Consider the following 16,032-nt stretch of genomic DNA (forward strand, 5'->3'; position numbering starts at 1 on the left):
CAGCAGGATACATCTACTCAGCATTTTCCAAAAGGAAAAAAAAACCCTGTGTATGTCACAAAGAGGATTCTGGACAAAGAATGCAAGTTACAGCTCCAGGATAACAAATGATTTTGAACTCCATGTTCATTTAGACTAGTGGTTCCCAGTCTATGGTCTGTGGACCAGCAGTGGTCCCCAAGAATGAAAATATGATCAGTAGCCTCACCATTACTACACCGTTGCCTTGAAACCACGCGGCAACGATAGCGACTGGTCTCACGAAACCCTCTTATAGTGCCAAGGCAATGGAGATGTTGGGAGGGGAGAGGCTGACTTCCCATGAAAGTATTGTCGAAAGCTTTCATGGCTGGAATCACTGGGTTGTTGTAGGCTTTTCGGGCTATATGGCCATGTTCTAGAAGCATTCTCTTCTGACGTTTCACCTGCATCTGTGGCAAGCATCCTCTTGGTTTGCGGCTACACGTCTTCAAGATGCAGGATGGATTTTGGTTCCCTTGAATCCATTGCAGTTTCTTGAAATAAAGTCCCTTCATCCCAGTTGTCTGCATGGATTCACCCATCTTCCAAAGAGAACAAGGTGAAATTGACAGCGTAGGCAACATTTTATGCTGATCACAATCAACTTCTCTGCCGCTGAATAAATTAAGAAAATTAAGTAAGAAATAATAAGCATTGTTCTTACTTGAGAATATTAAATAAGAAAGGTTAAGCTTTCCCAGGATTGGTTGGGGATGCAGTGATCATTTCCTGGAGGTCTTCTTTGCAAAGAAAGGTCCAGTAATCTCTGTCAGAGACATTTTAGGAAATATTTATGAGCTCACATAACATCACGATATCATATGGTTGCCTTAGGAGTTTCTAGAGCTGCTGTGATAGTAGAAATCTTGAGGATTTGCATCTACAATGAGGCCTGGGTAGTAATTATATTATATTATTATATTATTAGAGCACTAATGTGCATTAGGGGTTTTCTTCACATGCTTTTGTGGGCATTTGTGGTCTAGCTGTCTCAATTTGAAGGTAGCTTCAAACTGTAGTAAATGGTCAGTATAGATGAGGCTTTGTCTTCTGGGAGTTGAAAGTCAAAAATATCTGGAAATGCAATGGTTCCCCATTCCTGGGATAGATGGTACATTACAGGTGCCTTCCAGCTTTATGATTCTGTGCATTTCACAACCTCACAATGACAAAAGTCTCTTGTGTCTTCTTTATTTTCAGGCAAGACAAGCTGAAGATCCACATGCGGAAGCACACTGGAGAAAGGCCCTACCTCTGCATCCATTGCAATGCTAAATTTGTCCACAACTACGACCTAAAAAACCACATGCGTATCCACACGGGCATCCGTCCTTATCAGTGCAAGTTCTGCTACAAGAGCTTCACCCGCTCGGACCACCTTCACCGCCACATCAAGCGCCAGAGTTGCCGGATCTCCCGGCCCAGGAGGGGACGGAAACCGGCCACATGGAGAGCAGCGAGCTTACTCTTTGCACCGAATGGCCAGCCAGATGACAAAAGCTTCATGATGCCTCCAGCTCTAGAAGAGATGAGCAGCCATCTCGGCAGCGCAGCGATGTGCCTTCCCGGACCGAGCCCAAAGCATTTTCTGGACGGGGCCAAGAATGCCCTGAATTTACAGGAGCTGGAGAGCCAGTTTGAGGAAACCCAAATGAAACTCTTTGGGAGGACGCACCTGGACATGGATCCAAATGGCGGACTCTTTGCCTTTGCACTGGGCCACAACGACAGCCTCTCGGCCCGACCGTTCTTCTCCCTCCCCGATCCATGGAGCACGGGGTTCGGTGGACTGACGGGGCTCAGCCACCTTGGCCCCATTACAGAAGCTACCAACTAAAACACCTTCTGGCCAATGGATGGGCTTGGTAGGTCCCGTGCCTTACAATGTATATATATATATATATATATATTCTCAGTATGATTACCAAGGGGGTTGGGGAGGGGAAAAAGACAAGAAAGAAAGAAATGAAAGGAGGGAAGGAGGAGGTATGGAAGGAAGGAAGGAAACACAGAATGTGAGTGTGAGCTAGCTCTATTGAGGGTCCACTATCTGATATTCCAAAATCTGAAATACTCAATTGTGCACAATTGTCCACATGAGTGGCTGAAATAATGACACCTTTGCTCTCTGGTGGCTCAAGTTCAAACACTGTGTTTCATACCCTAAATCCCCCCCCCCCTGAAAAAAATCCAAAAATTGAAGGGCCCTTCCACACAGTCATATAGCCCAGAATATCAAGGCTGATAATCTACAATACCTGCTTTGAACTGGATTATCTGATTCCATGCTGCCATATAATCTAGTTCAATGTAGATTTTATACTGGTGTGTGGAAAGGGCACAAGAATATCTTCTGATGGGTTTGCAATAAACTGGAAATAACCTGAAGCCACACCACAGGAAGTGTGAGAGAGGCAAGTTTTAGTTGCTTAAAAATGGTAATTTGCAGAACTCAGAAATTTTGTTTTGTTACAACTGTATACTAGTTAGGGAGGTTTTCCCTCCAAAGAATAACATTTTTCAAGCTCTCCAATTTCCTAGAGATTGGTTAATCATTGGAAACCAGTCATAATTGTTTTTATTTTTTTAAAAAATAAAATAAAATAAATTCAATGAATGCTTGATTTGGGAAACAGGTGTAATACAAATGATGGTGGTGATGATGATGATGATGATGATGATAATGAAGAAGAAGAAGAAGAAGAAGAAGAAGAAGAAGAAGAAGAATTACCTTCAATCTTGAAGATAGACCTTTCCCTCCAACCTTGGAGACAGAATTTTGTAGGTTGCTGTGAGTTTTTTGGGTTGTATGGCCATGTTCCAGAAGCATTCATAGAATCATAGAATTATAAAATCAAAGAGTTGGAAGAGACCTCATGAGCCATCCAGTCTAATCCCCCCGCCAAGAAGCAGGAATATTGCATTCAAATCACCCCTGACAGATGGCCATCCAGCCTCTGTTTAAAAGCTTCCAAAGAAGGAGCCTCCACCACACTCTGGGGCAGAGAGTTCCACTGTTGAATGGCTCTCACAGTCAGAAAGTTCTTCCTCATGTTCAGATGGAATCTCCTCTCTTGTAGTTTGAAGCCATTGTTCCGCGTCCTAGTCTCCAGGGAAGCAGAAAACAAGCTTGCTCCCTCCTCCCTGTGGCTTCCTCTCACATATTTATACATGGCTATCATATCTCCTCTCAGCCTTCTCTTCTTCAGGCTAAACATGCCCAGCTCCTTAAGCCGCTCCTCATAGGGCTTGTTCTCCAGACCCTTGTGGGCAAGACGTCATTCTCTACTGACGATTTGCCCACATCTATGACAGGCATCCACAGAGGTTCTGAGGTCTGTTGGAAACTAGGAAAATTGGGTTTATATATATGTGGAATGTCTAGGGTGGGAGAAAGAACTCTTGCCTGCTTGAGGCAAGTGGGAATGTTATGATTGGCCATCTTGATTAGAATTGAATAGCCTTGCAGCTTCAAAGTCTGGCTGCTTCCTGCAGTTCTTTCTCCCACCCTAGACATTACACATATATATAATCCCACTTGCCTAGTTCCCAACAGACCTCACAACCTCTGAGGGTGCCTGCCATAGGTACAGGTGAAAAATCAGGAGAGAATGCTTCTGGAACATGGCCAGACAGCCTGGAAAACTCATGAAATTCTTCGACAACACAGAGTTTTATAGCTTTCCTATTTCAGAAGTTGACTGATCATTCTTCTTTCCCATTGTAGGCCCTCTTCAGCACTGCTCCGGCCCCCTCTTGCGAAGGGATTCATCAAGATTAAGGACTGCCTTTTTTTCTTGCTGAAAGACTGTGTTGCGAATTGAACTGCCCAGCCCTTTTCAGACTTCAGAAAAAGAGATCTCTTCGTTGTCTCCGATCAATATAGAAGAAGGAAAGCAGAACTGTTCCAACATACGACTTCTTCCTCTTCTTTTTCTTTCATTTTTTAAACATGTACAGATAACAATTTCTGACTGCTTTGCAGATGACCATTTTCTTCAGGTTGGGAGGTTTGTTTGAGGTTGGATCGCCTTTGTAAACAAAGCAAAACAAACAAACAAAAGTAATGGTGGGAGGGTTGACCTGCAGTTTGGAGTCCTTGTAACATATCCAAAGATTCTGAGTACTGTATAATCTGCAAGAACTTGAAAAAACAAACAAATGGGGGACCATTGGGCAGGGTGGGAATTGCGTTTCTTGATTGTTGGGATGGGATTGTGTGTTTGGGAGGGTGGAAACTCCTTTGGAAATTTTCTATTTATAACTATTTTTATGTGATTGCTTTACGTAAAAGGAGAAAAGAGAAAAAAATACAGCATATAGCAGATTTGCCTTAGATAATCAAGGGACAATCATCCTTAACTTTTGTTGAAGTTTTAGGTTTTATGTGTATGTGTGTTTTTTGAAAATTACAAAAGAAAGATACTTTTATGTATTTATTAAGCAGTATTAATTAATGTTATTTAATTATTGGCAACATGCAGGGTTTTTGAAAAAATGCATGGCTAGAATCCTGTTGGGAGGACATATGGTTTCATAAGCAGAGTTGCATCTGGGGGAATTAAAATTGCACAGTCCTGTAATTTCCATATCTAGTAGAGATATACTGTTACATTACTAAACCAGCAAAGTGCTCCATGCGCATTGGTACCTGATGTTCCCTGGGACAGATGTGCCTTGGTCCCAGTACGCATCAGATTGGTTCTCATGCACATCACATGGGTCTTGATGCACATTGGACACTCTTGCTGGTGCCCCATGAAACATCTCCACATCTCAGTAAAGGGATTTCTTAATGCCTCTGCTGCTTAGCTAGCTAAACATAACATTATATAATTATTTTTGTGTGTGTCAGGAGCAACTTGAGAAACTGAAAGTTGCTTCTGGTGTGAAAGAATTGGCCGTCTGCAAGGATGTTGCCCAGGGGATGCCAAGATATTTTTCCATCCTGTGAGAAGCTTCTCTCATGTCCCTGCATGAGAGGCTAGAGCTGACAGACGGGAGCTCACCCCAGATTTAAACCGTCGACCTTTTGGCCAGCAATCCTGCCAATGGTTTAATCCATTGTGCCACTGGGGGCTCCTTATATAATGTCACCAGTCTAAGTAATGTATCCTGGCTTTAACTGACCATTGTTGGAGCGAGGAGAATGGAAATATTGTTCTCCAATTTGTACCCCAATTGGAAGCTGAAATCATTACCTTCATTTGATTCAGTTGCTGGGTCTTACGGTGGACTTAGGGTAGCATTTACTTAGTTTCCAATTAGACTAAACAGTCAGCCTTCCACATTTACTGAGGTTAGCGATGCAGCACCCTACCAGCATGAATTACTACAGAAATTTCTAGTAGGGAGGTTGACCATAGACTCACATAGAAGACCTCAAATGCTTTGAGAAGTGTTCTCTCTAGGGATCTCTAGGCCCTCTAGTGCAAATCTGAGGCAGACGTTGACCATACAGTCATGTTAAAGGAGCTAGAGCAGTGTTTCTCAACCTTCCTAATGTCACAATCCCTTAGTGCAGGTCCTCATGTTGTAGTGACCCCCAACCATAACATTATTTTCATTGCTACTTCATAACTGTAATTTTGCTACAGTTAGGATTCGTAATGTAAATATCTGATATTCAGGATGTATTTTCATTCCCTGGACCAAATTTGACACAAATACCCAATATCCCCAAATTTGAATGCTGGTGGGGTTGGGGCGAAGATTGATTTTGTCATTTGGGAGTTGTAGTTGCTGGGATTTATATTTCACCTACAATCAAGGAGCATTCTGAACTCCACCAGTTATGGAATTGAACCAAACTTGGCACACAGAACTTTTATGACCAAAAGAATATAAAGGAAGAGTTTGGTGGGCATTTAACTTGAGTTTTGGAGTTGTAGTTCACCTATATCCAGAAAGCACAGTGGACTCAAACAATGATGGATCTGGACAAAATTTAGCACGAATACTCAATATGCCCAAAGGTGAACACTGGTGGAGTTTGGGAGAAATAGACATTGAAATTTGGGAGCTGTAGTTGCTGGGATTTATAGTTCCCCTATAATCGAAGAGTATCCCGAACCCACCGATAAAATTGGACCAAACTTCCCACCAGAACCCCCAACCTTGAAGAGACCCACTGGCACGAGCCTCCCTCCTACCTCACACGCTCTCCCTCACCCGCACATGCGCACCACACTACCATGCATCAAGCACGTCTGCTCTCCCCTCCCCACTTGGAGTCTCAGCCTTCACCTTGACTGAGAGGCCATCTGAGAGGCTGGCCAATCACAACGGAGGAGGGCTTTTGGTGGGAGAATTCGCCGTCTGTTTCCAAAATGGAAGAGAAGGACAGGCGGTGACATCTTCAGACTTTTCTGCCAAATGGATTTCTAAAACCATCAAAAATATGTTTTCTGATGGTCTTTGGTGACACCTCTAAAGCCCCCTCACAACCCCCCCACCACCACCAATGGTGCCAACCCCCAGGTTGAGAAACACTGAGCTAGAGATTCCTAAAGAGAACATAGTAACCAAATTTGCAAAAGTGAAACTTGCAAATGTGGGGAGTTAGTTGTATAGACTTACTGAATACAATCTGGGCAAATGCAAGCTTCCTCCGGACAAACATTGCCAAGAAAACCCTGGGATAGGGTTGCCTTTGAGTTGCCATATGTGATTTGAAGTCACACAAGAACCCCTGACTCTTGGAGACAAACCCGTAACTGCAATACTGGATACCAGCTGATATCTTTATGATGCATGCATTCGTGGCATGTTTTTCATATTTATACTTTTCCCTGTGAAATACACACAGTTCAGCCTAGACCGTATTGTTGGTCTTAACAAAACTAGACCCGTTGAGTTCAATGGAGTTTACCAATGTGTTGACTCACCATTCAACAACGAATGTAACAGGATTCAAGCCCTAAAGTGTACATTTAGAACGAGGCAAAAGATGTTAATAAGCTCATAACAATTTCAGTTGTCTTGCTGTCATTCCATTTGATTTAGGGACCCACAATTCGAGCAGTACTTTAAACGGCCTTTTAAATGTGACTTTGCACCTTATTAGACTATTGATTGTTAAAAAGAAACAATGGATGCTGATTGTGTTACTGTTAACAAGTTAAGGTTGATTGCCCCTGGATGATCTGGTTTGGATTATATGTTAACTGGTTCATGGCTCAGTTCGTTTTCTGGTGGAAGAAAAAATACACACTTTTCATGCTCTCACCGTTTCTTGATCTTTTCCTGCAATGCAATGATGTCGAAACTACTGTCTATTATGGGATGGTAAAAAAAAAACCTTTCTGAGTTGTCCTTTCCATGTTTGCCTGTCTTCTGGGATACAAGCACTCATGATGTCTCTCATGGCCTCAGATTTTTAGATTCCTACAAAGTTCTGCTTTCATTGGCTTTTCTTTTTAAAAGCACCATTCTTGAATCTGTTGTTGTGGAAATGACATTTAAAGAGTTCATCGAAGACACCCACACATTTTGATGCAATGACATCTACTATCAAATATGGATAATAATAATAATAATAATAATAATAATAATAATTGTCATGTCATGAGCGACTTGAGAAACTGCATGTCACTTCTGGTGTGAGAGAATTGGCCGTCTGCAAGGACGTTGCCCAGGGGACGCCTGGATGATTTGATGTTTTTATCATCCTTGTGGGGGGCTTCTCTCATGTCCCTGCATGAGGAGCTGGAGCTGATAGAGGGAGCTCATCCGCCTCTCTCCAGATTTGAACCTGCGACCTGTCGGTCTTCAGTCCTGCCGGCACAGGGGTTCCAATTATTATTATTATTATTATTATTATTATTATTAATATTCTGCTCTTCTCACCCCAAAGGGGACTCAGGGCGGATCACAAGTACACATACATGACAAACATTCAATGCCATTTGTATAGACAGTACACAGACAGACAGACAGTACAGAAGAAGGTGTTGTTTCGATGTCATGGACGGTTGGGCTCAAGTCAAGGATGGAGTGCTGTCACTCCATCCTGTATGACGAAGAGCCATCAGGACTTCCTCATTCCAGCATTTTCTGATCATCTTTTTTCTTTCTGGCATTGTAAAACACCTCCCCCACTTTTAGCAGTATCTAATTGCTCTAATTACAGTTAAAGCTGATTTCGAACTCCTTAGGTAAACAGTGAGCAGGGCTGACAGTCGGCCGCTCATGCCGACCTGGGTTTTGAACTTGCAACCTTTCAGTTGATAGATCTTATAGTTGCTGATGATTTACCAGCTGTGCTAAACCTCTGACCCCTTGGATCCCCTGGTTTGTGTTGAGGGCTCCCCATGCTGGTCTGTAATAGTTTTTCCATCCGATGCATTGAAAGTGGCAACAAACTCACACATAGTCTGGCATCCTTGGAATGAGTAGCCCTTGGCGTCTCTTCCAATTTCATGATTCTATGAAGTATGACTCTCCAAAGAACAAGCCCTATGAGGAGTGGCTTAAAGAGCTGGGCATGTTTAGCCTGAAGAAGAGAAGGCTGAGAGGGGATATGATAGCCATGTATAAATATGTGAGAGGAAGCCACAGGGAGGAGGGAGCAAGCTTGTTTTCTGCTACCCTGGAAACTAGGAGGCAGAACAATGGCTTCAAACTACAAGAAAGGAGATTCCATCTGAACATTAGGAAGAACTTCCTAACTGTGAGAGCTGTTCAGCAGTGGAACTCTTTGCTCCAGAGTGTGGTGGAGGCTCCTTCTTTAGAGGCTTTTAAACAGAGGCTGGATGGCCATCTGCCGGGGGTGCTTTGACGGGAATTTTCCTGCTTCTTGGCAGAATGGTCCACGAGGTCTCTTCCAACTCTTTGATTCGGGGAAATAATGCACCCATCCTAGCCTTTCACAACTGCCCACACTTCAATCAGGTTTTCTTTGGGCTGAAGACAGAAATGTCCAGGGCTCATCCTGAGCAAGATAAGATCAAATCCACATGTACAATATAAATTACACAGATCTGATAATGGCACAATATGGGGCTATCTAGCTACGACAGGTGGTGGGCAAAAAAAACGGTTGTGATCTCTTCCAACTATCCCCAATTAACATCCTTGTAGGAAGATGGAAGCTGTAATCCAACATATCCGGAAGGTAACCACTGCTGGAGGAGGGTTGCCTGCATATACCTATGCATTCACTTTGCTGGTATCATGTCTACAAAAATTGTTAGGTGCTTCACAAGTAATGTTGTCTGCAGCTCTTTTCTGCCATCTTCTGGCCAAAATCTGCAGAGACTTACGAAGTTTGCTGTTGTGTATTGTCGAAGGCTTTCATGGCTGGAATCACTAGGTTCTTGTGGGTTTTTTCGGGCTATAGGGCCATGTTCTAGAGGCATTTCTCCTGACGTTTCGCCTGCATCTATGGCAAGCATCTATGGCAAGCACCTCACTACCTCTGAGGATGCTTGCCATAGATGCAGGCGAAACGTCAGGAGAAATGCCTCTAGAACATGGCCCTATAGCCCGAAAAAACCCACAAGAACCTTTGCTGTTGTGCTTATACTGGGATTGTTGTGAAGATAGGAACCCACATGACTACCCAAAGGATGGACAGAATTTCTTATTTGCTCTACAGCTCTCAGAATCTTCTACTTGGCAGGGGGGCAGCCCCACACTGACATTTATCCAGGCTGATCTGGTATATTAAATTCTAGATCAGCCCCTGGATGGTTTTGATTGCCAACCTCCTTACCATTCCTTACCATCCTTAGGGAAGCCTCATGTCACACCCAACACCAGGTGTGACATGGTTAGTGTCATAAGCCAAAATGATGCAAGAGGGGGGAATTGTCCTTCCTTTCCCTTCTCCCATATTTGATTGTCCTTGCATCCTAGGGCTCTTCCACACAGCTATGTAACCTAGAATAAAGGCAGATAATCCACAATATCTGCTTTCAACTGGATTATATGAGTCCACACTGCCATATAATCTAGTTCAATGTGGATTTTATACAGCTGTGTGGAAGGGCCCCTAGTCACCGCAGTGAGAACAGGAGGGGGATAGTGAGTGTCATGCTGTGTTCCTGTGCTGCTCAGGCCCAGGAAACATGGGTGGTTGTGTAAACAGTTCCATACAGTTCCATCTTATAATCTGCCCAACTGGTTCCATGGCCCTGAAGTCATGGTTTGCTCTGGATTCACAGCGAAAACATGGAGCAGCTCACAACTTCTTAAAGCACTGTTGAATGCCACATTCATCTGAATCAGCCTTGTGCACCATACAGCTGATGCAGAACTGATTCACTCCCCTCACCTTTCAGGATAAAGGGTCAGTAGCTGTGCCTATGTTCCTGTGGCAGTATATCTCTGCTTATCAGATGCAGGTAAGCAAGGACACTTCCACACTGTTAAAAGCAGATATTGTGGGATTTTCTGCCTTGATATTCTGGGATATAAAACTGTGTGGAAGGGCCCCAAGAGACAGATGGTGTAAGTAATAACTACACTTATCCTGGTGTGCTTCCTTGGAGTCAGGCATGTAGCCGGGGGCTTCAGCCCTCCCCCCCCCCGAAATTCTCATGGTGATCTGCGAAAAGGCCTTACTGGTACATTATTTAAACTGTTATGTTTATTCATATCATGATCTGATCACCATGTTCAATATATCCCATATGCATGGGGGTATTGGGGTAACGATACAAAAGGTTTGCTAGGCTAGACCCTCTTTCACTCAGACTCAGCCCCCCCCCCCCCCCCCGAATCAAACTCAGCTCCCCCTGAAACAAATTCCTGGTTATGGGCCTGCTTGGAGTAGAGCACATGTGTCGAACTCAGGCCCTGCAAGCCAGCGCACCATGTCATTTTAAGCAGCCCTTTGGAGGCTGGACTTTGTTGTTGTTCATTCATTCAGTCGTCTCCAACTCTTCGTGACCTCATGGACAAGCCCACGCCAGAGCTCCCTGTCAGCCGTCACCACCCCCAGCTCCTTCAAGGTCAGTCCAGTCACTTCAAGGATGCCATCCATCCATCTTGCCCTTGGTCGGCCCCTCTTCCTTTTGCCTTCCACTTTCCCCAGCATAATTGTCTTCTCTAGGCTTTGCTGTCTCCTCATGATGTGGCCAAAGTACTTCAACTTTGTCTCTAGTATCCTTCCCTCCAATGAGCAGTCGGGCTTTATTTCCTGGAGGATGGACTGGTTGGATCTTCTCGCAGTCCAAGGCACTCTCAGAACTTTCCTCCAGCACCACAAGTTCAAAAGCATCTCTCTTCCTTAGCTCAGCCTTCCCTAAGGTCCAGCTCTCACACCCGCAGGTTACTACAGGGAATACCATGGCTTTGACTATGTGGATCTTTGTTGGAGGTTGGACTACAACTCCTGTATTCCTCATCATAGACGTCATGACTATAGCTGGTGGGAGTTGGGACACAGTAACATCTAGAAGGCTGCAGTTGTGAGAGCAAAGGAAGAGAGAAAAGAAACAGGTAGAGAAGTAAGAAAGAAGAAGGGAAAGAAAAAGAGGGAAGGAAGGAAAGAGGACAGGAAGGAGAGAGAAAGGAGAGAAAGAGGGAGGGAAGTTTGGCCACAGCAAACACGTGGCAGGTACAGCTAGTACAATATAAATCAATCATCAGGAATATCGTATTTCTATTTCATCAAGGAAAATACTTTTTTGGTTTTCCTCAATAAATACTCAAGACATCCAACCCCTTCTTGAGACAAGATCTATGTGCTGCAATGTTCTCCTCTACAGTGGAGATCTCTGTGGATGATTCCTGGAATCTGTAACAGAAAGGTAATCTGTAAGTCAAGTACACAAGGTGCTGGGTCTCAGTTTGATTATCTTGATAACTGGCCTGCATACGGGCTTGGACAGCAGACATCTCTTGCTCATGTATCTGCAGTTGCTCTTTCCATTTACTCTCAAGTGTGGTGGTCTTTGCCTTCTCAGAGGACTTCTGGGCCTCACCATCACCAAAAACCACATTGCTGACTATGGAAATTAAAGTCTTGAGTGGCAAAGAAAATTCACTTTCAGCATGTGTGGTACCTACAAAGAGAAGAGGGAATAGAAGTAAGCTGAGCTTTTAAAGTTACTATCGAAAGTAAATTTAAAATATCTAAAATAAAAAATAGAAGGCTGCAGTTGTCTTCAGTATGGTCATTATACTAGGATTTGAATTTAGATTAAGATGGATATGATGTCCGACATTAAAACGTCCTTGAATCTTTCCCCAACCTCAGAGCCACAAGTGCTGCTGGGCTACAATTCCCATTATCCCCAGTCCACATGGTGGATAATCAAAAGCAGTGGAAGTTGTTGTTCAATAACATCTGGGGACTAAAGAACACCTGCCACTTCGTATATTAGTACTTAGTAACCAAAGTGCTTTTCCAGCAGTCACCAGCCATTCCCTCTCCAAAGCAAAGACCACCAGCATTGAAACGATGGTCCTCTGCCATCAACTCAGCTGGACCGGCCACATTGTCCAGATGCCCAAACACCATCTCCCAAAGCAGTTGCTCTACTCCAAACTCAAAAATGGAAAACGGAATGTTGATGGGCAGGAAAAGAGATTTGAAGATGGGCTCAAGGCCAACCTTAAAAACTCTGGCATAGACACTGAGAACTGGGAAGCCCTGGCCCTTGAGAGCTCTAGCTGGCCAGCTGTGACCAGCAGTACTGTACAATTTGAAGAGGCACGAATGGAGGGTGAAAGAGAGAAATGTGCCAAGAGGAAGGTACGTCAAGCCAACCCCAACCGTGACCACCTTCCACCTGGAAACCAATGCCCTCACTGCGGGAGAAGATGCAGATCAAGAATAGGGCTCCACAGTCACCTATGGTCCCACCACCAGTAAACCGATCTTGGAAGACAATCCTAGTCGGACAACGAGGGATCATCTAAGTAAGTAAGTAGTCCTTAGTTCTCTATCTATGGATTCTCCATCCATGGATTCATTGGCACTTTGAAGGCAACCAAAAGGCTGATGTGGCCCTTGATAGACATGAGTTTGACATTCCTGGACTAGAGGGAACTTTGGGCTGATGCAGCGTTGCTCTTCACCTGTCCTTTTTCAACCCTTCTCATTTGATCCAGTACTGATTAGCAGCGACTCTCTAGTCCAAAAAAAATATCATCAAGTCCCCCTAGAAATCCTTTCTTAATTGGAGAGACTGAATCTGTGGTGTTTGATGGCAAAATACTTTAAATATAGTACACTTGACAGATGATTATTTTCCATAAACCTATATGACCCATGGCTACCCAGGGTGATAGCTATGAAATAATTGCTCCATATCTTCCATCTGGCCCAATTTGGCAAAGAAAGTCCTGATTAATCCTTTATTGTCCTACTTTTTCAGCTGCTCCGGAAATGTTTCAGTTTTCTCTCCTCTTCCCATTTTCCCCCTTTGTCTTCAGTTTCCTTCTATTGATGACAACTGAGATTAAACTCAAGCTTGCCCTTCCCAGCAGTCTCCGGTCAAAGCAAATTGCTGCAGCCTCGTCCAGCTTGTGTACCCTTCCTCATTAATAACTTGTAAAATCATGGCCATACTCTGATGTTGCTTGGTCACATGTGTCCCACTTTCCATCTATGAAATATGGATTTTTACAACCTAATTCCTCCACTTGGATCTCCATTTCCATCAGGAAAGAATTCAGCAATGTGGAGAATGTTTAGATTTTGTAGCTGTCCTTCCTCGATGAGAAAGAAATTCATGATAACAGAATTCACTTGATGCCCCAGGTACTAAATGTACTGCAATATTTTGAATTAATTTATCATGCTGCTGACAAGAGGTCTAAAGTCAAGCCTTAACCGTGGAGCCAAATAGAAACTACACAGGTAAGCACAAAATCCACACGTTTATTCATCCGAAGCGTTGCAAGGAAAGAGACTGACTGAGTGTAACATGGTGACAAAGAGACTTGAATGACAAATTGAAGAGCCTCTACTACAAGGACAGCACTTGCCTTGAGCAAATTTGGTGGCCTTAAGGCGTTTCATGAGTAGTGACCATGGCCCTCCATTCCCTGCCATGCTCCAAAGGGCAGAAATAAACCAAGGTCCCTCCCAAACATTTATTTATTTATTTACAGGATTTATATTCCGCCCTTCTCACCCTGCAGGGGATTCAGGGCGGATCACAATGCACATATACATGGCAAACATTCAATGCCATAGACACACAAGTTATATAGACAGACACACAGAGACTATTTAACTTCCAGCTTCATGAGGGTATGTTCAAATTCCAGCCACCGGGGGAGCTGTCAATTCACAATCCACTTGTGATGCCAATTGATTACTTCCTCATTCTTTTGCATTCTGCTGGAGATTTTTATGGCGTTGTAAATTAGTTAAATTAGCCTTGCCGCATAAGTAGTACCTAAATTTCCTAAATTCAAAACAGATATTATGGGATTTTCTGCCTTGATATTCTGGATTATATGGCTGTATGGAAAGGCACCAAAGTTGGTTAATTCCGTTTGCCTCCCTTTCTCTTCCCCTCTTCCTCCTGCCATTTGATCAATCAACATTATACACAACAGCATCCTGTTAATAACATATGCAAACATAGATCCAACTTGCAGACTCAATGCTGCAGCTTCCTTGATTGAGTCTATCCATCTGTAATGCTTTCTTCCTCTTTTCCTATTGCCTCCTCCCTTACCAAACATTGTTATCTTTTCTGTTGAGTTCTGTCATTTCAAGATCTGTCCAAAATACGACAGTCTCAGTTTAGTCACCTTGGCTTCTAGGAAGAGTTCAGGCTTGGTTTACTCTAGGACCCATTTATTCATTTTTAGCAACCTACTGTGTCTGTAGACATCTCCTCCATCTCCACATTGCAAATGAGTTGATTCCTATCACTTTCTTCATTGTCCGGTTTTCACAGCCATAAACAGAAATGGAACATACGATGGCCTGGATCAGCTTAACATTAGTATTCAGAGATACGTCTTGACACTTTGGGATCTTCATAGTTGCCCTTCCAAGTCCCAGCCTTTTTTTGCTTTCTTGACTGAAGTTCTCATTGTGACAAATAATGCGATCCCATCCGATTTTGGAAGCTAAGCAGGGTCAGCCCTGGTTAGTACTTGGATGGGAGATCACCCGCAAATACCAGATGCTATAGTCTATATTTCAGAGGAGGGAATAGGCAAAAACACCCCTATGAAATGCATGGGGTTGCCATAAAGATACTTGGGGTGCACCTACATTGTTATATTAGTGTAGTGTAACACTACTTTAACTGCCATGACTCAAGATTATGGAACCCTGGGAGTTTTAGTTTGGTGCGGCACCAGCACTATTTGGCAGAGAAGGCTGAAGACCTTTAAAACTACAATTTTCATGATGGATTACTGTAAGTTTTCTGGGCTGTCTGGCCATGTTCCAGAAGCATTCTCTTCTGACGTTTTGCCCACATCTATGGCAGGCACCCTCAGAAGTTGAGGGGTCTATTGGAAACTAGGCAAGTGAAATTTATATATCTGTGGAATGTCCAGAGTGGGAGAAAAAAACTCTTGTCTGTTGGAGGCAAGTGTGAATGTTGCAAATGGCCACCTTGATTAGCATTTAATGGCCTCACTTGCGTAGTTTCCAACAGACCTCACAACCTCTGAGGACGCCTGTCACAGATCTGGGTGAAACACCAGGAGAGAATGATTCTGGAACATGGCTATATAGCCCAGAAAACTCATAGCAACGCAGTGATTCCGGCCATGAAAGCCTTCAGCAACACAATTCTCATGATTCCATAGTATTGAGATATGGCAGTTAAACTGGTGTCAAACTGCATTATATCTACAGTGCGGATGCCCCTTTGGTAAATGAAAAATGTACTAAATATGGTGGACTATAGTCTACACCTGTTATTACCTTTTGACAGTATATTTTATTGGTATTATACTCAATCTGTAATACTATTACAGGCCAAGTCTCCTGTATCCAGAATTCCAAAATTCAAAATATTCCAAAACCAGCATTGTCCATATAGATGGCTGACAGAGTGATACCTTTGCTTCCTGATTATTCAA

The 16,032-nt window shown here is 43.4% G+C and overlaps 1 protein-coding gene across 2 annotated transcripts in view; it reads left to right on the forward strand.

Moving 5' to 3' along the window:
- The window catches only part of ZBTB7C (zinc finger and BTB domain containing 7C), a 301,985-nt gene extending 294,741 nt beyond the window's left edge, over nt 1–7,244 (forward strand). For both annotated transcript variants that reach the window (XM_060761231.2, XM_060761232.2), the window contains 2 exons: nt 1,222–1,886; nt 3,749–7,244. In XM_060761231.2, coding sequence (XP_060617214.1) covers nt 1,222–1,858 — 637 coding nt within the window. In that variant the 3' untranslated portion in view covers nt 1,859–1,886; nt 3,749–7,244. The remainder of the gene's footprint in view (nt 1–1,221; nt 1,887–3,748) is intronic.
- Nucleotides 7,245–16,032: the final 8,788 nt, after the last annotated feature.

Source organism: Anolis sagrei, chromosome 2 (assembly GCF_037176765.1).
Source record: "Anolis sagrei isolate rAnoSag1 chromosome 2, rAnoSag1.mat, whole genome shotgun sequence".
In the NCBI taxonomy this organism is placed as follows: Eukaryota; Metazoa; Chordata; class Lepidosauria; order Squamata; family Dactyloidae; genus Anolis; species Anolis sagrei.